The sequence below is a fragment of the Nycticebus coucang genome, chromosome 13 (genome assembly GCF_027406575.1).
Source record: "Nycticebus coucang isolate mNycCou1 chromosome 13, mNycCou1.pri, whole genome shotgun sequence".
NCBI classification, from domain to species: domain Eukaryota; kingdom Metazoa; phylum Chordata; class Mammalia; order Primates; family Lorisidae; genus Nycticebus; species Nycticebus coucang.
Window position 1 is genome coordinate 33,881,531 of NC_069792.1, and position 22,849 is coordinate 33,904,379.

Below are 22,849 nucleotides of genomic sequence, written 5' to 3' on the forward strand. Positions count from 1 at the left end.
CTATTAAAAGGACTTGAGAATTCATTTTTTCATGTTTCTTAGGAGTAAGTGATGTAATGTGGCTGTTAATAACACTGAAATTTAGGGTTGTCTTAGTAGAATAAATATATAGAATATATATATATGTATAGAAACAAAATTCTAGTTCTGCCTCATCTCTACTGTGATGGTTAAATCACACCTGTGTTACTACACTGAAAAGGAATATTTACCAAATCTAGCCATAAAGAGAGAAGCCAAGATAATGACAAGTTAAAAATTATGAGTCATGGGCGGTGCCTATGGCTCAAGGAGTAGGGCACCGGCCCCATATACCGGAGGTGGCAGGTTCAAACCCGCCCCTGGCCAAAAAGTACAAAAAAAATGAAAAATAAAAAATATACTCAATATACTAAAGGAACAGTATACTAAAGGAACTCAATATACTGAAGGAACTACAAACATTTACCTTGATGGAAAGAAAACACAGGGCAACTATAAAAGTTATCTTTGAATGTTTGAAGAGCTGTCACATTTAAGAAGTCTCAGAAGGTAGAACAAGATACCAGCAAATGGAAATTGCTGTGAAATTAATTTCAATTTAGACTTATATAATCTTGTTTATAGTTAGTTACAGAACTTTCAAATGCCTTTATTTATCCCTATTTTATAGCTGAATTTCAAAAACTCTCATAAATGATTTATACAAAATCACACAGCTAGTAAATTCTAGAGACTCATTCTAGGTTTTTTGATTGCCAAGTCCAGCAGTTGTTCAAGTGTATTACACCTGCCTAATTGATATCTTCAGAGAGAACTAAAGAGTAATCAAACCTGGTTAAAAAATAAAGAACAGGGCAGCGCCTGTGGCTCAGTCGGTAGGGCGCCAGCCCCATGTACCGAGGGTGGCGGGTTCAAACCCGGCCCCGGCTGAACTGCAACAAAAAAATAGCCAGGCGTTGTGGCGGGCGCCTGTAGTCCCAGCTACTCGGGAGGCTGAGGCAAGAGAATCGCTTAAGCCCAGGAGTTGGAGGTTGCTGTGAGCTGTGTGATGCCATGGCACTCTACCGAGGGCCATAAAGTGAAATTCTGTCTCTACAAAAAATAAAAATAAAAAAATAATAATAAAGAACAAATTGCCCTATGAAGCAGTGAATGCTAGGAAAGGTTCAAAAGAGACTCCATAGTGAGTATGTGGGATGTTATAGAAGAAATTCAGTTATCTGATGAGAGTTTGAACTTAGAACTCCAAGATTCCTTCTCACACTGAAATTGTGAGATTCAGACAAATGAGGAACTAGAAGAAAAGGTTTAAGATTTGTCTATGAGAGACAGATTAACTTTCCGACAGATTAATTTTTTATCTGAACAGAACCTGGGAGAGGAGTGTGAAATGATACATAGAAACCTTGACAGAAACAAGCCCTTTGTTAACAAGCAAGAATACTGGCTGAAAAAAACAAAAAGCATCTTTAAACCACCTATTGCGGCACCTGTGGCTCAAAGGAGTAGGGCGCCGGACCCATATACCAGAGGTGGTGGGTTCAAACCCAGCCTCGGCCAAAAACTGCAAAAAAAAAAAAAGAATACAGGCTTGTTCTGCAACAGTCTATTTAAGTTTGTAGGGAAAAATGCTTTGAAAAGAAACTAAAATTGTTTTTAAGAAAGAATATGCTGATCATTTAGGTGCAGCTAGTGTTCACATAGATCTTGCTTTGTTCCTGCCAAAATATATATTATTATTGTAATATCAACATATTTTAATTGACATCAATTTTTTTAAGAGTTTCTCTATCTGAAGCCCACGCACGACTGAACTTAAGGAACAAAGTGCTTAAAGAAGATGTACTAATTGCAGCCTTACTATTCGAAACATCTCTTACGTTGAAATATGGTAAAGTATTAAATTGTTAATGATCACTACAAAAAATTTTACCTAAACTTAAATATTTTAGTCGCTTAAAGTGTTACATATATTTTTAAAATACTATTTTAAAGAATAGTAAATCTCAGGAAGGCATGTTTGGATTTAAACACTTGCTAATTGTTTATAGGTAGTATCATCATCTAATATTAAGCTCCATATTATGCATGATTGTTTCCATATTTGAACTTATCCGTTGCTTAAAGAATTCTGGGGGGGTGGGGGAAGTACGCAATACAATATGTTAAATAATTTTGATTTGTCGTCTTTTTAAAGTAACATGTGCTACATTCTCTGAATTGCCAGTTTTAATGCTATGACTATAGAATTTAAATTATTTGAAATGAATGGCACCTATTATGCTTTTGCTAATAAAAACACAAAAGACCTCTTAAGGTAAAGGTAAGGAGAATTATTCTCTCAAAGGTCTTTGTTGAATTAGATGAGACGTCAATTTAGATTAGAGATACCATTCTTCAAATCAAACTTTGGTACCAACCATGGAACTTAATGCATTAATAGTAGCTTTCTGGGGGCGGCGCCTGTGGCTCAGTTAGTAGGGCGCCGGTCCCATATGCTGGAAGTGGCAGGTTCAAACCCAGCCCCGGCCAAAAACCACACACACAAAAAAGTACTAGCTTTCTGTGTGTATGTGTTTAGGGCTTAAACTTGCTTTAAATTATGTTTATATTTTATTAACTCTTTTACAAAGATACATTAGAACCTTGTTGTATAATTGTCTAAATTAACCATTCTTAACTAAGGATACATAGATGTTTGGTTTCCTAGGGGCTTGTGAATCCCTAACTTATATACAAATTTGTATACTCATATGTGTGTTCCTTATACACTTTTTCCTAGGAAGATAGAACATAAGTTTCATGAAATATGTCATAGAGATTCATAACCCCCAGAAGAGGGTAATTAACATCCTAAACTAGTTTTATTTACCAAAAGAGAAAAACACTGATTCTTATCTAATATGAAATAATAGGAAGGATATATACAGTCTTAGTTTTAATTTGCTTTATCTTTACATTCTTCTCTTATTCTATACTTCAGATCATATTTCATCAAATCTAAGACACACTATTTTACATATCTTAAAGAAAAAATGCTGCCAATTTTACTATGACATGCTATCAATTGTTAAGACACAAGTAGATTTTAATAAAACAAAAATATGTGACTTTGAATTGAAAAACAAGGTATTATAATATTAAGTACTTCTGCTGAATTGAAAAACAGGTATTATGATATTAAGTGCTCCTGTGGTAGAATATGACTGAATATTTGGTGACTATTTTGTCAAGACTTTCTTGAAGAATTTTAGAAAGAATTTATTGAAGGGGAAAAAAAAAACTATGTGAAGATTTTTTTCCCTTTAGTTACTTCTGTTTTCATAATGAATTTGAGCTAAGTACATTGATTTTTAAGTCTTAAGCAAAGCAATGTTAAGAGCACCTTAACTGCTACTTGAAACATTATTAGGAGAATGATCCCTACCAATGGATATTTCTCTTGGGTGGGTATGAAACTTATATGTGAAGGAGCAGCAGCCTTTATATGAAGTCATCCTTGTGTTTCCTAATGATTATACAGTACCTTGACTATTAGAATTAATTTACCTTCTTTTTACATTTGCATACAATATGTTAAAATGCGGACATACTTCATTTTATTGCACGTCACCTGATTGTACTTTATAGACATTGTGTTTTTTACAAATTGAAGGTTTGTGGCAACCCTGAATCGAGCAAGTCTATTGGTGCCATTTTTCTACAGTATGTGCTCACTTCACATCCTCTGTCACACTTCGGTAATTCTCACAATATTTCAAACTTTTTCTTTCTTTCGTTTTTTTTCGAGACAGTGTCTCATTCTGTCACCCGGGGTAGAGTGTCATGGTGTCATGGCTCACAGCAACCTCAAACTCTCGGGCACAAGTGATCCTCTTGCCTCAGCCTCCTGAGTAACTGGGACTACAGGTGCCTGCCCCAAAGCCCAGCTGGTTTTAGAGATGGGGTTTCACTCTGGTTCAGGCTGGCCTTAAACTTCTGAGCTCAGGCAATCCACCCACCTTGGCCTTCCAGAGTACTAGGATTACAGGTATGAACCACTATGCCCAGCTTCAAACTTTTCCATGATTACTGTATCTGTTATGATGGTTTATGTTTAGTGATCTTTGATATTACTATTTTCATTGTTTTGGGGCACAACCAACTGTGTTCATATAACATACCAAACTTACTATTATTAATATTATTATTGTTATTTTGAGGAAGAGTCTCACTCTGTTGCCCAGGCTAGAATGCTGTGGTGTCAGCTTAGCTTACAACAACCTCAAATTCCTGAGTTCAAGCAATCCTCTTGCCTTAGTCTCCTGAGTAGGTTACATTAATTTTTCTATTTTTATTGTTTATTTATTGTTTCTTGACTAGTGAACCCCTTAATTTTTCTGTTTTTAGTAGAGACAGGGTCTCACTCTTGCTCAGTTGGTCTCAAACTCCTGAGCTCAGATCCTTCTGCCTCAGCTTCCCAGAGTGCTAGGATTTAGGCATGGGCCACTGTGCCCAGCCTAACACAGAGAACTGAATCAATAATGTTGTGTAAGTTCTGACTGCCACCCCCTGCTGGCCATTCCCTTCCCTCTCTCCATCTCTTCAGGCCTCTATATTCCCTGAGACAAAACAATACTGAAATAAGGCCAATTAATAACCCTACAATGGCCTATAAATGTTCAAGTGAAAGGAAGAATTAAGTATTTCTCACTTTTTTTTTATTAAATCATAGCTGTGTACATTAATGCAATCATGGGGTACAATGTGCTGGTATATTTCTCACTTTAAATCAAAAACTAGAGGTTGTTAAGCTTAGGGGGAAGTCATACCAAAAACAGACATAGGTCAAAAGCTATCTTTTTGCCTTAAATAATTAGCTGAGTTGTCAATACAAAGCTAAGCAACCTTATTGCTGACATGGAGAAAGCTTTATGGTGTGGATAGAATATCAAACTAGCCACAACATTCCCTTAAGCCAAAATTGAATGCAGAGCAAGCCAGGCCTTAACTCTCTTCAAGTCTATGAAGGCTGAGAAAGGTAAGGAAGCTGCAAAAGGAATGTTTGGTTGGTTTATGAGGCTGAAAAATGAAGTTTCACCATGAAAATGCAAGGTGAAGCATCGGGTGCTGATGGAGATGCTGCAGCAAGTTATCCAGAAGATCTAGCTAAGAACCCATTGATGAAAGTGGGTACACAAACTAAAGACTTTTCCATGCAGATGAAACAAACAGCCTTTTACTGGAAGATGAGGCCATCTAAGACTTTCATAGGTAGAACGGAGAAGTCAATGCCAGGATCAAAGTTTCAAAGGACAGGTTGACTTTCTTGTTAGGGCCTACTTAATGCGTCTGGTGACTTTCAGTTGAAGCCAAGGCTCATTTTTAATTTCAAAAATTCTAGGTCCCTTAAGAATCATGCTGGATCTACTCTGCCCATTCTGTATGAATGGAAGACCAAAGTTGGGATGACAACTGATCTGTTTACAGCACAGTTTATTGAATATTTGAAGCCCATCGTTGAGACCTACTGCTCAGAAAAAAAAGATTCCTTTCAAAAGATTACTGCTCATTGATGATGCCCCTACCCAAGAGCTCTGGTGGAGATGTACAAAGAAACAAATATTATTTTAAAACCTGCTAACACAAGATCCACTCTGTAGCCCTTAGATCAAGGAGTAACTTTGACTTTCAAGTTTTATTATTTGACCAGGTGTGGTGGCTCATGTCTGTAATCCTAGCACTCTGGGAGGCCAACACATGTGGATCACTTGAGCTCAGGAGTTTGAGACCAGCCTGAGCATGAGCAAGACCTTGTCTCCACTAAAAATAGAAAAATTAGCTGAATGTGGTGGCACATGCCTATCATCCCAGCTACTCAGGAGACTGAGGCAAGAGGATTGCTTAACCCCAGGAGTTTGAGGCTGCTGTGAGCTATGATGTCATCGCACTCGACCCAGGGTGACAGAGTAAGATTTTGTCTCAAATAATAATAATAATGATAATAATTTTTTAAAAGTCTTATTAGTTAAGAAAAATATTTTGTAAGTCATCCATGAGGGTTGAAATAAACTTCTTTCAAATTCTCCTGATGTGGATATTTTGACCTCTCAAAATGAATCATGAATATTCTTTTCTTTTGTGAGACAGAGCCTCAAGCTGTCACCCTGAGTAGAGTGCCGTGGCATCACAGCTCATAGCAACCTCCAACCCCTGGGCTGAAGCAATTCTCCTGCCTCTGCCTCCGAAGTAGCTGGGACTACAGGCTCCCACCACAATGCCCAGCTATTTTGTGGTTGCGGCCGCCATTGTTGTTTGGCGGGCCCAGGCTGGATTCGAAACCAACAGCTCAGGTGTAGGTGGCTGGTGCGCTTGAGCCACAGATGCCAAGCCGAATCATGAATATTCTTAATGGCATCTAGGTTTTCAATTTTCTTTGCTGGGATCCATCAAAGGAATCATTATCTATGACTTTGTAGGCTTCAAGACTTCAGTGGAGGAAGGAACTACACATTTTGTGGAAATAGCAAGAGAACTAGAATTAAAAGTGGATTCTGAAGATTGGTCAGAATTGCAGCAAGCTCATGATACAACTTGAACAAATTGAGGCCTTGTCTCCTATGGATGAGCAAAGAAAGTGGTTTGCTTTGGAATCTACTCCTGGTGAAGATGCTGTGGACTTTGGGGAAATGACAACAAAAGGATTTGGAATATTATATAAACTTGGTAGATAAAGCAGTGGTAGGGTTTGAGAAAATTGACTACAACTTTGAAAGAAGTTCTACTGTGGGTAAAATGCTATCAAACAGCCTCACATGCTACAGAGAAATCTTTTATGAAAGGAAGGGTCAATCAATGTGGCAAACTTCATCGTTTCATTTTAAGAAATTGCCACAGCCACCCCAACCTTCAGCAGCCATTACTCTGACCTTGGAGTCCTCAACCTCCAGGCTGCTACCCATTCATGCCCTGTTAGGAATCAGGCCTCACACAGGAGGTGAGCAGTGGGTGAGTGAAGCTTCATCTGTATTTATATCTGCTCCTCATCCTGAGCTCAGCCTCATGTCAGATCAGCAGTGTCATTAGATTCTTGTAGGAGCATGAACCCTACTATAAACTTAGATCACATTCAAGTGATCTAAGCTGGATTCTCCTCGTGAGACTCTAATGCCTGATGATCTGGGGTAGAGCTGATGTAGTGATGCAAGTGCTGAGGAGTGGCTGCAAATACAGATTATCATTAGCAGAGGGTTTGACTGCACATAAACCCAAGTGCTTGCAGACTCATATCAAAAGCTTATCCGTGAATGGCAGTGACAATTAAGCTGCATCTGGTGGCAGGCTTTATAGTGGCAAGTGAGTTGATGTACTTCAATTATACAGCTGTATCTAGTGGCAGGATTTAAGTCAGAACCTGACCTTCTAGTTGCAGGAAAACAAGCTCAGGGCTCCCATTTTTGGGATTTTGCCTTATGGAATTCTTTCATTATATATTACAATGTAATAGTAATAGAAATAAAGTGCACAATAAATGGAATGCACTTGAATCAACCCAAAACCATTCCTCCACCCAGTATATAGAAAAATTGTTTTCTGTGAAACTAGTCCCTGGTGCCAAAAAGGTTGGGGACCCCTGCTTTGATCAGTCCTCAGCCATCAACATTGAGGCAAAACCCTCCACCAGCAAAAGATTAAGACTTACTGAAGGCTCAGGTGACTGTTAACTTTTTTTTTTAGCATTCTTAATAGATGACAGTGTAGTGTAAATATAACTTTTATGTGCACTGAGAAAACAAAAAATTATGTGACTCACTTTATTGCAATTTTTGCTTTATTGCCATGATCGAGAACCAAAAGTGCAATGTCTCTGAGGTTCTGCCATATTGTATGTCCTAATTATCACTATTTGAATTAAATATCCATAATTTTTTCAGTCAACAAATATTTATTGAATGATAACTAGGTGCTGAGAGCATTAGATATACAATGGTAAAAAACACAATCAGTCTCTAACCGGGTGGAGCTTACAGCCTAGTGAGAGGACAGACAACGGTAAATATACTAATACATATACATATCTAAGGCAAATCAAGACAGATGCTGTGAAGAACATCAATAGGATGTTATGACAAAGAATAGAAAGGTCTTCCTTTCAAGTGGGTTTTGGGAGCCCTCCTAAGGAGGTGATATTTATTTAAGCAGACACCTAAAGGATGATAAGTCAGGGTAGAGGGAAATTCCGTATGTAGATGCTTCCAAGAAACGAAAAGCCAGGGTGTCAAAAAACAAAAACAAAAAACCAGCATAAAAACCGGCTGGAGAGGAAAGTAGGGCCAGATCCTGCAAGTCCTTACAGAGCATGATAGAAAACGGAGATTTTATTCTAAGTATAATGAGAAGTCATTGAAAGATTTTAAGTAGAACACTAGTGTTTAAAATTGTATTTTTAGAATAACACATTTGGAGTTGGAGGGTTAAGAGCAGAAAGAGGGAGACTAGTTAGAAAACGGTTATTGTAGACCAGGCAATTGATAATGATAATAGCTAAATAATAAAGTGTATTTGGGTTTTAAAATATTTTTAAATATAAAAGTAAAAGAAGGGCTCAGTGCCCGGAGCACAGCCAAATACACTTTATTACTTAGATATGTACATTTTCTATATTAGTGATTGCAAATTTGGGACCTGCTCTATGATTTTACAACTGTCCGAATGAGAGAGTGCATAATTAGAATTATTATGTGAGGACTTTTTTGCTTATTTGTGATGGTGAACATCACAAAATTATGCATGGACTTTTTTTTGCTCATCAGCTTTTGTTAGTGTTTGTGTATTTAGTGTGTGGCCCAAGACAGCTCTTCTTCTTCCAGTGTGGCCCAGAGAAGTCAAAAGGTTGGTCTCCCTTGGACTCCAGAACTCCAGGACTGCCCTTGAAGATTTCAGTATTTAGAAATGGGAATGAGGAGAACTAATAAGACTGAGAAGCATCAACTAGAATATAGGAAGTGTGGTATTACATAACCAAGAAGGAGAGTGCTTCCAGAAGGGAGCAAAATGGTTGAGGGTTTATTATGCTACTGGGAGATGGATAAGATTTGATCTGGTAACCTACAGGTTTTAGGTAACCATGATTAGAGCTATTGCAGAAATGGAGGTGAAGTTATGGAGACAGCACACATAGACAATTTTGAGATGAGGAAAGAAATGGTGCATTAGGAAGAGAAGGATGAATAGCCGGGTGTTGTGGCGGGCGCCTGTAGTCCCAGCTGCTCGGGAGGCTGAGGCAAGAGAATCACGTAAGCCCAAGAGTTAGAGGTTGCTGTGAGCTGTCTGACGCCACGGCACTCTACCCGAGGGTGTTACAGTGAGACTCTGTCTCTACAAAAAAAAAAAAAAAAGGAAGAGAAGGATGAGTGGTCCAGGAAGGGATTTTATTTTTATATGAGGATAGACGGCATTAAATCCTATTATGTGCAGTAGAGAGTAAATTGATGATGCTGTAGAAGAGGGGAAGATACAGGAGTAAAGTCCTAAAAAGGTGAGCAGGGATGGTTTTCCGGCACATGTGAAAGTACTGGCCTCTCATAAACTAGTTACTTCCTCATTTTATAGGAGAGAAGAAAGTGGATACAGAACCAGGTAGGTTTGTAGGTTTGGTCATATACCTCAAGGAAGGTATATTCAAATTGTATGACCAGCTGAAAATGAAAGGTCTGAGGAAAGAAGAATGGAATAGAATAGTCATTGTGAGGGCTAGGAAGTGTCCTTGGGAAACACAGCAGGGTCGTCAGGCAGTGGAAGTGATTGTTTGAAGCTATCGATTCATTTAAAATGAAAAGAAATGCCAGTTGTGTGATTTTGCCTACCAGCCTTAGTACTAGCATATTATGAATGGTTGGGTTCCTGCAGTGTTGCAGAGGAGCAAGGTAGTGTGGGGCTTGCAAGGGAAGGACTCTTAAGCTGACAGAGGAAGGGCATGAATGGGAGGAAGCAGATCACAGATCTCTGAGGCGGAAGACCTGGAACAGCAACTGAGCTGGAGCATAGGAGGTAGTTGAGGGGAGTGAGTTTTGGTTTTGAAGTAAGTTTCTGGTGATACCAGTTTCCTGTGATTGTGGGAATGTGTGGCTAAGGTAGAGGGGGAAAGGTAGGACCCAGGGAGGTCAGAAGTTAAATGGGCAGTTCACAGGGAAAACACTGAATGTTGGATATTGGGGAAGAAAGGAAAATTGTGCACCAAGTGCTGAGAGCTAGGCGTTGACTATGGAAGGGGGAAAAGGTTGTTAAAGCAAGGTGGCACTGAACATCAAAGGAGAGACAGGAGGAAGCAGGGGAAAGAATGGTCTGGAAGCAGCAGAGTGTAGGGTAGCAAGGGAGGCATGGCTTGGTACTCGTCGTACTGCCCCATTTACGTACTTATTCAATGAATCAATGAATGAAACGGAGTATAAGAGCTGAACTCCTATACTAAAAGTCAATGTTTTTTAAATTGTAGTAAAATATACATAAAGATCAACCTCGTTAATCATTTTTAAGTGTACGATTCAGTGGTGTTAAGTATACTCATGTTGTTTTGCAACTATCACCACCATCCATTTCCAGAAGTTTTTTATCTTCCCAAACTAAAACCTTGTATCCATTAAACCCCAACTCCCCATTTCCACATCTACCTAGCCTCTGGCAACTCTCATTCTGCTGTCTCTAGGAATTTGACCATTCTTAGGTACCTCATATAAGTGGAATCATGTAATATTTGTCCTTTTGTGACTGGGTTATTTCATGTAACATAATGCTCTCAAGGTTCATCTATATTGTGTGAGTACTATTACTTAATAATAATACATATATACCACATTTTGTCCATATTTTGTTTATTCCTTTATCAGTGAACACTTTGGTTGCTTACACCTTGTAATACTGCTATGAACATGAATGTGCAGATACACATATCCCTTTGAGATTTTGCTTCCAAATCTTTTGAGTATATACCTATAAGTGAAATTACTGGATCATGGAAATTGTTTACTGTTGTGGATGAACAACCAAACTGTTTTCCGTAGTGTGTGTACCATTTTACATTCCCAACATTACATAAGGGTTCCAATTTTTCTACATCCTTGTCAACACTTATTATTTCCTTTTTATTTTTACAATAGCCATTGTATGGGTGTGAGGGTGGTATTGCATTCTGATTTTTGTTGTCAGCTTAAATTCAATCACCTTTATTTTATTTTTATTTCAGGTTAATGTGGCGATACAAACAACTAGGTCATATTTGAATTTGTTAGGCAGAGTCCCTCTCGTACTTGTGTCCTGCACCCAAATGTGCCCATTAATTGGGAGCATCCCAAGCCCCCCTCCTTTCCTCTCCCCCTTCCTTCCTTCTCACTTCCCTCAACTTGAATTGAAATGAGTTTTTTCTCCTCTGTGGGTGTGAATTAGATGGTCTACTGGCTTCATATTAGCATTGAGTACATTGGATATTTGCTTTTGCATTATTGTGATACTTTAGTAGAAAGACTATGTTTCAACTCCATCCAGGTTAATACAAAAGATGTAAAGTCACTATCATTTTATGGCTGAATAGTTTTCCATAGTATACATTATACCTCAGTTTGTTAATCCATTCCTGAGTTGATGGACATTTAGGTCATTTCCACATCTTGGCAATTGCAAATTGAGTTATAAACAATCCAGTGGAAATAGCCTTATAATAAAATGATTTTTTCTTCTGAGTAGATACCTAGGAATGGGATTGTGGGGTCAAATGAGAAGTCTAATTTGAGTTCTTTGAGGATTCTCCATACTTCTTTCCAAAGAGGCGATATGAGTTTGCAGACTCACCAACAGTGTAAAAGTGTTCCCCTCTCTCCATGCCCACACCAGCATCTGCAACGTTGGGACTTTGTGATGTGGACTATTCTCACTGGGGTTAGGTGATACCTCAGGTTGATTTTCTTTCACGTTTCTCTGATGATTATGGATGATGGGCATTTTTTCATGCTTTTGTTAACCATTCATCTGTCTTCTTCAGAGAAGGTTCTGCTCATGTTTTTTTCCAGTGAGAGATGGCATTCTTTTTCTGTTGATTAATTTGAGCTCTCTATAGATTCTAGTTATTAAACCTTTGTAAGATTTGTAACATGCAAATCTTTTCCCATTCTCAAGGTTGTCTATTTGATTTGCTTGTTATCTCCTTAGCTGTGCAGAAGCTTTTCAATTTAATTAAGTTCCACTTGTTTATTTTTGTTATCGCCATTGCTATGGAAATCTTCTTGATAAAATCTTTCCCCAGGCCGACATCCTTAGGAGTTTTCCCCACACTTTCTTCTAGGATTTTTATCATTCCATGTCTTATATTTAAATCTTTTATCCATCTTGAATCAATTTTTTTAAGTGGTGAAGCATGTGGCTCCAGTTTCAGTCTTTTACATGTGGTTATCCAGTTTTCCCAGCATCATTTATTAAGAGGGATTCTTTTCCCCAGTGTATGCTTCTATTTGGTTTAACAAAGATCAAATGGCTATAAGAGACTGGTTTCATCTCTTGGTTTTCTATCCAGTTCCAAATGTCTCTATTTTTGTGCAATATCATGCTTTTTTGATCACTGTGGACTTGTAATATAGCCTAAAGTCTGGGGGACTGATGCCTCCAACTTTGTTTGTATTACTAAAAATTGCCTTGGCTATATGTTTTCTTTTTCTGGTTCCATATGAAATGAAGAACTATTTTTTCCACTTCTTCAAAGTATGATGTTGGTATTTTAATGGGAATTGCATTGAATCTGTAGATTGCTTTGGGAAGTATAGACATTTTAATAATGTTGATTCTTCCCAGCCAAGAGCATGGTATGTTCTTCCGTTTGTTAATGTCTTCTGCTATTTCTTTTCTTAGGGTTTCATAATTCTCTTTGTAGAGGTCCTTCACCTCTTTTTTTAGGTATATTCTTAGGTATTTAATTTTCCTTGAAGCTTCTGTGAAGGGAATTGGTCCTTGATTAGCTTCTCAGCTTGGCTATTGTTGCCGTAAACCAAGACTACTGATTTGTGACATTGATTTTCTACCCTGACCCGTTACTGTATTTCTTGATCACTTCCAGGAGTCTTGTGGTTGAGTCACTGGGATTGTCTAAGTATGAGATCATATCATTGGCAAAGAGCAAGAGTTTGACCTCCTTTGCCCCCATTTGGGTGCCCTTTATAGTTTTCTCTTACCTGATTGCATTGGCTAGAACTTCCAGCACAATGTTGAATAATAGTCGTGATAGAAGACATCCTTGTCTAGTTCCAGTTCTAAGTGGAAGAGCTTTCAGTTTTGCTCCATTCAGGATGATATTAGTTGTGGGTTTGTCATAGATGGCTCAATCAGTTTAAGAAATGTACGCACTATGCCTATATTCTTAAGAGTTCTTGTTAGAAAAGTATATTGAATTTTATCAAATGCTTTTTCTGTATCTATTGAGAGGATCCTATGGTCTTTGTTTTTGCTTCTATTCAAATGGTGAGTTACATTTATAGATTTGCATATGTTAAATTACCCTTCCTTCCCTGGGATGAAGCCCACATGATCATGATGTATAATTTTTTAATGTGTAGCTGTAATCTATTGACTAGGATTTTATTGAGTATTTCTGAATCTATATAAATTCATGAAATTGGTCTGTAGTGCTCCTTTTTAATTGGATCCTTTCCTGGTTTTGGTATCAGGGTGATGTTTGCTTCATAGAATGTTTTGGGGAAGGACCTTCATTCTAAATCAGCGGTTCTCAACCTGTGGGACCCACAGGAATTATATTAAAGGGCCACAGCTTTAGCAAGGTTAAGAACCACTGTTCTGGGCAGCGCCTGTGGCTCAGTGAGCAGGGCGCCGGCCCCATATACCGAGGGTGGCGGGTTCAAACCCGGCCCGGCCAAACTGCAACAAAAAGATAGCCGGGCATTGTGGTGGGCGCCTGTAGTCCCAGCTACTTGGGAGGCTGAGGCAGGAGAATCGCCTAGGCCCAGGAGTTGGAGGTTGCTGTGAGCTGTGTGACGCCACACCACGGCACTCTACCGAGGGCCATAAAGTGAAACTCTGTCTCTCCAAAAAAAAAAAAAAAAGAACCACTGTTCTAAATGTTTTAGAATAGTCTCTGCATTATAGGTGTGAGCTTTTTTTAAAGATTTGATGGAATTCTGGTGTGAAGCCATCTGGCCCAGGGCTTTTTGTTGGAAGATTTGTTTACTGTTTCTTTGATCTCAGTGCTTTTCTCCCCCTCTCTCCCTTCTTTCCTCCCCCCTACTCTCTTCTTTCCTTCTTCCCTCCCTCTCTCTCTTCATCTCTTCCTTCCTTCCTCTCTCCCTCCCTTTCCTCTCTTCCTTCCTTCCTCCCTCCCTCCCTCTCTCTTCTTTCTTTTGAGACAGAGTCTTTCTTTGTCACCTTCAGTAGAGTGCTGTGTCATCATAGCTTACAGCAACCTCAAACTCTTGGGATCAAGTGATTCTCTTGTCTCAGCCTCTCTAGTAGCTGTGACTACAGGCACCCGCCACAATGCCTGGGTATTTTTTTTTTTTTTTTTTTAGCAGGTCCCAGCCAGGTTTGAACCCACCAGCCCTGCAGCATGTGGCCAGTGCCCTAATCACTGAGCTATGGGTGCCCAGCCCACATTCTCAAATTTCTGGCATAGTTTCTTGTAGTCAGAGACAATATCTTATATCTCTGTGATATCTGTTATTGCCTCCTTTTCATTTCTGATTGAAGTTATTAGAGATTTTTCTTTTTAGTTTCTAGTTAATCTGGCCAAAGGTTTATTTTATTTTTTCAAAGAACCAACTTTTTGTTTCATTAATTTTCTGAATGATTCTTTTGTTTTCAATTTTATTTATTTCTAATTTAATTTTGGTTATTTCTGTTCTTCTACTAGGTTTGGGATTAGATTGTTCATCCTTTTCCATTTCCTTAAGATGATTCATTAAGTTATTGATGTGCTCTCTTTCTGTTTTTTGGATATAGACATCTAATATGATAAATTTCCCTCTTAAGACTGCTTTTGCAGTGTCCCACAGGTTTTGGTAACTTGTAGCTTCATTGGTGTTATGTTAACAATTTCCTCCTTTATCTCTTCCTTGACCCAATTGTCATTCACCATAAGGTTGTTTAACTTCCATGCCTCTGTATGGGGCTGAAAAATTTTGTTGAAGTTGAGTTCCACCTTTATTACCTTGTGGTCTTAAAAGATACAAGGTATAATTTCAATTCTTTCATAAAAGGTCTCTTTCATAAATCTGAGCATTTAAGTTAGGTGTATAAATGTTTAGAATTGAAATGTCCTCTTGTTGTATTATACCCTTGACCACAATTAAGTGACCAGCATTGTGATTTTGATTATTTCCTTAGTGATGTAGAACATCTTTTTCATATGCCTATTGGTCATCTGTTTATCCTCTTTGAGAAATGTATGTTTTAATCCTTACCTATTTCCCGCCCCCTCCACTCTAATCCCCTGCATGACCCCCATTTTAAAAATCAGGTTGTTCTCTTACTGACTTGCAGAGTCTTTCATCAGAGATATGATTTGCAACTTTCTATTTCCTGGGTTGCCTTTTCACCAGTGATTGTATCTTTTGATGCAGTTTTTAATTTTGATGTGGTCCAATTTATTTTTTGTTTTGGTGCCTGGTTTTGGTGTGATATTCAAGAAATCACTGTCAAATCCAAAATAATTCAACTTTCCTCCTGTGTTTTCTTCTAGACTTACAGTCTTTTAATGTTTACATTTTAAAGTCTTAGAACTCTTGCATTTAGGTCTATGCTCCATTTTGAGATGATTTTTGCTATGATGTAAGCTAAGGGTCCAACTTCATGTTTTTTCCACAAACAGGTTCCAACTCCTGTTTTTTTCTCCCCATAGAATGATCTTACTACCCTTGTTGAAAATCATTTGATATATGCCAGTTTATTTGAGGGGCTATTCTAGTCCATAAATTTAGATATTTACCTTGCCATGAATGGTTTTAACAACTGAGAAATGTACTGCAATGGGTTTATCCTTGATCATTCATTTATTCTTTTTACCCATATTCCAATACCTTCTTTTTCTACTATTTTCACCTCTAAACATTACTATTCAGCTTCAAAACTAATGCTTTTTACAATTTCCAAGCTTTAAAATGTAGACATCAAAATACTTCTTCTGTTGGTACCAAACTAAAGCCCCTTCCTTAGTTTAAAAGAACAAGTGTCAGATTTACATGATTATCGACATGCTCTATTGAGTGAGTCAGAACTTAACTTTTACATTTTCATTATTTTGTTTGATAAGAGTGATTTCACATTTGGCTTTTTTTTGGGCCGGGGCTGGGTTTGAACCCACCACCTCCGGCATATGGGACCGGCACCCTTCTCCTTGAGCCACAGGCACCGCCCTCACATTTGGCATTTTAAGTATTCCTCACTTACATTCTGTTTCCTTCTTTAGGAGCCGCTGTATTTTGTGTTGCTCCAAATGCAGTATTTCCATTTGAATTGCATAATGAAGAGTATTTAGAGGAAAGGGATATCTACCTGACTCAGTGCCAACGACAGCTCGAACAGTTTATTGCCACATATGGACCAGGGACAGGTATCTTCTCTAGTGATGAATAAGTGACTTGAGGAAATCATTTTTTCTTCATTCCTACCTAAGCAGGGGAGAAAGTGTATTTGAGAGTGATTTTTTAAAAATTTAAGTATGGCCTCCTCAAAATTAATTCCTAATGCGATAAATACTAATCCAAACCTCTATAGCCAACAGCAGAATTGTAAAACTTAGAACAGTGTGGACAATTTATAAGTGATAAAGTTGTCAAGGAGAATACTACTTAAAAAACAAATTCTGGTTAGCTCAGAATATCAATGGTGAATAGACAAAAATATAAATAAGCTGAACAAGGTGAAAAATAACTTTTATGTAGTCCACTATATTTGTCACAAGATGGCAATAATGCTTTATCTACAAATAATGTTAAACTATTTTTTTTCCCTTACACTTGTGAACTTGTCAAAACTAGTGAGTAAAGAATATATATAACCTTTTGTATGACTCCTGGTGGTAGATCAAAACTTTAAAAAAAATTACATAACCTTAAACTTCAAATTTAAGGTCTTTTCATGCTTTTTTTGACATGTCTATGACATAGTTTCACAAGCCCTAAATACAGAATCTGGAAAAGCCTTGGGAATTCCCCATATATTATGCACGTGTCAGGTTAAATGAAAATTTACATGTTATCAAGGAGACTGTAATTTATAAATTGGCTACTTAGCCCTCACTAGTTACAAGAAAGGTTCCATAAGGCAAAGAAATCAATTTGGAAGCCCAGTCTCCATTTTTGTATTTTTAGAGACAGTCTCACTATATTGCCCTCAGTAGAGTGCCACAGTGTCACAGCTCACAGCAACCTCCAACTCCTGGGCTTAGGTGATTCTCTTGCCTCAGCCTCCCGAGTAGCTGGGACTACAGGAGCCCACCACACCTGGCTAATTTGTTGTTGTTGTTGCAGTTTGGCCAGGGTTGGGTTCAAACCCGCCACCCTCGATATATGGGGCTGGTGCCCCACTCACTGAGACACAGGCACCACCCCCAGTCCTCATTTTCGAAGGAAAGTTTTTCTGCTCTGAAAAGGCAGAAACATCATGAGAAAACGTATCTTGTAAAAAATTCTTAAATCTTTAGTTCTCATTCTTCAAAGCCTTATCGAAAGATCACATCCATTCACAGAAAAGCAAAGTATCACCGAACTGTCACTTTATTAACCAAGATGCTATCATGCATCATATCTTTCAAAATTGGCACTTCAGTTTCTTAACCAAACAGCAGGACTACTCACCAACTCTCTGAGATCTAGATCACTATCACTGAACACCTACTAGTGCCAGGGACAATGTTAGAAGGAAAAGCCAGTTTTTAACGTTTACATATTACAATTTTATGTTACCAGTTAGCAAGATGCTTATCTTGTGCTTCTCGTGTACAACTCTTTTACGGTTCTCTATGGGATGAAGGCAGAACACTTCCCTGTCTTTATCTTCACCTAGCGAGAAATCTAGTTTTCAAATTCAATTCTTTTAATCCTAGACAGACCTGCTGGCCCAGTTTCTCCTAACATAACACAATTATTCCTTGTACTAAGATTAGGATTACTGTGTTCAAAGATGAAGTCAAACTGAATAAAATAAAAAAAAAAAAATTTTAATTAAGATAGGCTCACTGTTGCACTTGGTACACTGCTATGGCCTCATAATTCACAGCAACCTCAAGCTTTCAGGTTCCAATGATCCTCTTGCCTCAGCCTCCCAAGTAGCTGGAACTACAGGCACCCACTACGCCACCTTTATTTTTTGAGACAATCTCACTATGTCGCCCTCAGTAGTGCGCTGTGCTGTCACAGCAACTTCAAACTCTTGGGCTTAAGCAATTCTCCTGCCTCAGCCTCCCACATAGCTGGGACTATAAGCGACTACCACAACACCCAATTTTTTTTTTTTTTTTTTGCAGTTACCATTGTTGGTTAGCTGGCCCTGGCTGGGTTCAAACCCGCCAGCCTTGGTGCATGTGGCCAGAAATGTCTCACTCTGGGTCAGACTGGTCTCAAACCTGAGAGCTCAGGCAATCCACCCGCCTCACCTCCCAAAATGGTAGGAATACAACAGGGGTGATCCACAGTGCCCGGGCCCTTAAAATTTAAATCTTAAATAAAATCTATAATCACAGAAAGGTGATAGCTTTTACGTAAGGGACAATTTGATTGCATTCAAGCATTCAAGAGTCCTACCGGTTTTTCAGGTACAATAGAGAATTACAAAGGGGAAGCCAGATATGACACATGCAGCGATTAGGGCCTCTCCAGAAATTACCAAAAGCTACAAAGGGAAAGTGGGGAGGGAGTACAGGAAATATCTCACCATGCTTTATCTCAATGAGATCACCACCCACAAATGAGCCGATTACATTGTTAAAGTATGCTAAAAACAGGTCTGATTAGTAGTGACTATTAAGAATACAGCTATTTTGGCTCGGCGCCTGTGGCTCAAGCAGTTAAGGCGCCAGCCACGTACGCCTGAGCTGATGGCTTCCAATCCAGCCCTGGCCCGCCAAACAACGACAGCTGCAACCAAAAAATATCCGGGCGTTGTGGCGGGCGCCTGTAGTCCCAGCTCCTTGGGAGGCGGAGGCAGGAGCCTCTCTTGAGCCCAAGAGTTGGAGGTTGCTGTGAGCTGTGTGATGCCATGGCACTCTATCCAGGGTGACAGCTTGAGGCTCTGTCTCAAAAAAAAAAAGAATACAGCTATTTTAAAAGAAAAGAGACTTTAGTGCCCAGCAATTAAAATAATTACTCACATTTATTTTCTATATCATTTATAATGAAGTTAGTAAAACCAAGTAAAATATTCATTTTCATCATTTGTTCTGTTCATCTGTTTTCTTGCAGTCTTCGTTCTTTCTTCCATAATGTTGCATGGCACACCTCTAAAAAATCAGAACAGTGAAAATCATTTCATAATCAAAGATAAAGTTAACCACATTACCTCAAACAGTGGCTTTTTGCTGAGGTTTGGTGCCTGTAGCTCAGTACTTAGCGCGCCAGCCACGTACACCAAGACTGGTAGGTTCAAATCCAGCCCATATTTGCCAAACAACAACTACAACCAAAAAATAGCTGGGTGGTGTGGTGGGCGTCTGTAGTCCCAGCTATTTGGGAGGCTGAGGCAAGAGAATTGAATTGCTGAAGCCCAAGAATTTGAGGTTGCTGTGAGCTGTGGTGCCAGGGCACTCTACCCAGGGAGACAGTTTGAGACTGTCTAAAAAAAAAAAAAAAAAATTCAATGCTGAGAAAAGGAAACCATATCCTGACATGCAAAGGCAACTGCAACAGCTATTGGACCCAATCCCTTGGATTTATCAGACACTTTTAACTGTCAACAGATGTGGTCGCTTTCCTAGTTACAATTACTTACCTGAGGCAACAAAGGAGTATTTCAAAAAACTGCAGCTAAAGGACATCCATCTGCAGCTACCTATGTGCTAAGGAGAAAGAACATTTAGCCTCTTAGTAAAAAATTGTACTACATACCATTAACATAAACCAATATAGTTTACTGGCATCTCAGTCTAAGAATTATTTCTTCAAAGATATCCTCAGCTGGGTAAACGGCAAAAATTTAAGTCATCATTATGCCACCATTATCAACGTCGATAACACATCAAACATTTTGTGTATTGCTTGTTAGTAACAATAGCACCACGATTCCCAAAAAGATGTCATTTAACACTTTTTGTACCTCAATATATGCAGTGGCGGTTCTACTTTTTCATTGCCATTTTCTGTTAAGCTTTTGGAAAACATCTGTCACAATGACCTTCACACACCTTCAAAATTCATAGGATTTGTCAGACCTAAAAATTAAATTTTCACTGTCAATTCCCATTTGTAATTGCATTTGTTTGGCATGTTATATGAAGGAATAGTCTAATAAAAATTTCATTCCTGCCGGGCGCAGTGGCTCATGCCTGTAATCCCAGCACTGTGGGAGGCTGAGGAGGGAGAATCAATTGCTTGAGCTCAGGAGTTAGAGACTTGCCTGAGCGACAGTGAGACCCCGATTCATGAAAAAAATGGAAAAACCCAGCCGGGTGCTGCCTTGAGCACATGTAATCCCAGCGGCATCCGGAGGCTGAGGCAGAGGGGTGCCTGCAGCCTGAGTCTGAGGCTGTGGTGAGCTACCACGCCCACTGCACTCTGCTCAGGGGCATAGGGTGGGACCCTGTCTCACAACAACAAAATGTCATTCCTCTAAGGAACCCAACCTACCTTTTGGGACTCCAACCCACTTTTTAATAAAAGTACCAGTATCTCTTGTTCAATACATTTCTAATGGAATAAAAGAACACAATTCCTGTTTCATTACTTCTGATAGTATTAACTGACAAACGCGAAATTTAAAAACATCTGTTAATGACTTGAGTGTTTTAAATCTTTTGATTGGTTAGTACCTAAAAATTACATAAATGATGGAAACATTTTATATCCTTCATCATCACAGTATTGATTTTAAGACACAATGGTCCTAATGAGTAGACAACCATTGCTTTTCTGTCCTAGAGCTTGACTAGAATGCACTAAGTCAGGTTAAATGCTAGATGTACAGAAACTAGGGTGAAGATTTTCACCTGAAAACAGTACAATGGCAAATCTAGTAGTTTTGGAGAAGGGATGCCTTACACTGTCAGCATTACCAGACACATTCCTACAGAATTAAGTTTAAGTTAACTGAATGTACACAAACAGGGCAAAGGAGATGGCCAGGGCCACACAAATGTCACACAGCACCTCAGGAGTATAAATCATTGAGCTAAACAATTATTGATATGATTTATGAAGACATACAAGTTTGGACCCTGCTAAACTATCATTATTTTCATGTCTTGAAATGCTGAAATATTTCACTTGAGTATGAGGAATAAAATTACTGCTTGTGAATAATTCTAATTTGGAAAATTTCAGTTTAGTATTATGATTCACAGGAACTACAGACAACTACATGCATACTCATTCTTATAATGCCTATGTTTAAAGATACATATGAATAATAAACTATCCATCTCACCTCCCAGCCACAGGATCAAGAAACCGATGGACACAAAACTAGAGATAGGTACTACTAGATGGGGGGCAGGGGAATGGGGGTGGGAGGTAACACAGCATTGGCAATATTACCGCTTTTAAATGGGTCGTTGAGTTCTTTTGTATTTATGTTTCAGACTTTCATGCACTACCTGTATTTTTATCAAACAAACACTTAGCTTGTAAATTTCTAGAAATCCCAGCACTTAGCAACAATTCAAACCACATAGGGCTTAAAATTAAGGAATCCACGGATTATAGAACCATTACATTCATCCTGTTGACAGCTAACTCTTAAAATTACTTCAAATGAAACAATGTATTTCAAATCGGGAAGAAAAAAAAAAAACCCAGGAATATACCACGTCTCACAGATGCCTTACCATTTTTAAACGTTTTTGAATTGCCAGCATGTTTTCCAGTCTCCCCGCAGTTGACTGATGTACATCCGGAAACACCCATCTCCCTGTGAATTCAAGCACAGGCACAAGGGTGGGCATTTACAGCCTAAGGGCCTTGCAGAACTGCACGGGCTGTTCTCCAATTTCAATGTCTTTTCTCAGAACTTATTTACAAGGAAATTTACAGGAAAACGCGACCCGCTCCACTTACGGCTAGAGACCAGCATAGACCCACAGTAAACTTCGTTTAGAAAATAAAATTTCCCACCATTGCAAGAGGGACTTTACCTAACAATTGCAATCAGTGTAACCTGGCTTACTGTACCCTCAATGAATCCCCAACAATAAAAAAAAAAAAAGTAAGAAAGAAAATAAAATTTCCCACGATTGCAAGAGGGACTTTACCTAACAAGTGCAATCAGTGTAACCTGGCTTATTGTACCCTCAATGAATCCCCAACAATTAAAAAAAAAGAAAGAAAGAAAGAAAAGAAAATTTCCCTGTAGTCCCAGCTGTTCGGGAGGCTGAGGCAAGAGAATCGCGTAAGCCCAAGAGTTAGAGGTTGCTATGAGCCGTGTGACGCCAGGGCACTCTACCCGAGGGCGGTACAGTGAGACTCTGTCTCTACAAAAAAAAAAAAAGAAAAGAAAATTTCAAAACCACAAAGTAATGTTAGGGATGGGTCGTCTTATTACCTAGGAGATAATCACCTCCCCCGCGTATAAACTGCTCCCTTATAAATGATAAATAAGCCGCCCATTTAAAGGAAACCTGAACAAGCCAATGCCGCATGCTCAGATTTGCAGGGGTACAAAAGGGACCCGGCAAAGCAGAACAGGAAGTTAT

At 38.8% G+C, this 22,849-nt stretch overlaps 2 protein-coding genes and 1 non-coding gene across 9 annotated transcripts in view; all 3 read right to left on the minus strand.

Annotated features, from left to right (window-relative positions):
* Positions 1–22,849, minus strand: part of LOC128563321 (minichromosome maintenance domain-containing protein 2-like) — a 250,134-nt gene that overhangs the window by 212,196 nt on the left and 15,089 nt on the right. The gene's annotated exons all lie outside the window — the stretch shown is intronic.
* The window catches only part of LOC128563567 (uncharacterized), a 191,521-nt gene that overhangs the window by 168,243 nt on the left and 429 nt on the right, over positions 1–22,849 (minus strand). For 4 of the 7 annotated variants that reach the window (XR_008373822.1, XR_008373821.1, XM_053558956.1 and 1 more), the window contains exons 1-3: positions 19,936–20,735; positions 19,319–19,447; positions 16,504–16,619 (exon numbers count right to left, since the gene is read on the minus strand). Coding sequence is in view for 5 of the 7 variants with exons in the window: in XM_053558956.1 (XP_053414931.1) it covers positions 16,504–16,619; positions 19,319–19,382 (180 nt within the window). In the remaining 2 variants the exon portion in view is untranslated. Of the gene's footprint in view, positions 1–16,503; positions 16,620–19,318; positions 19,448–19,935; positions 20,736–21,985; positions 22,069–22,849 lie in introns of those variants that run through there. The other 3 variants (XM_053558952.1, XM_053558953.1, XM_053558954.1) reach the window with 3 other exon arrangements.
* LOC128564178 (small nucleolar RNA SNORD87) lies at positions 20,076–20,160 on the minus strand. Its single transcript, XR_008374046.1, has one exon. It is a non-coding gene; the product is annotated as a small nucleolar RNA SNORD87 (small nucleolar RNA).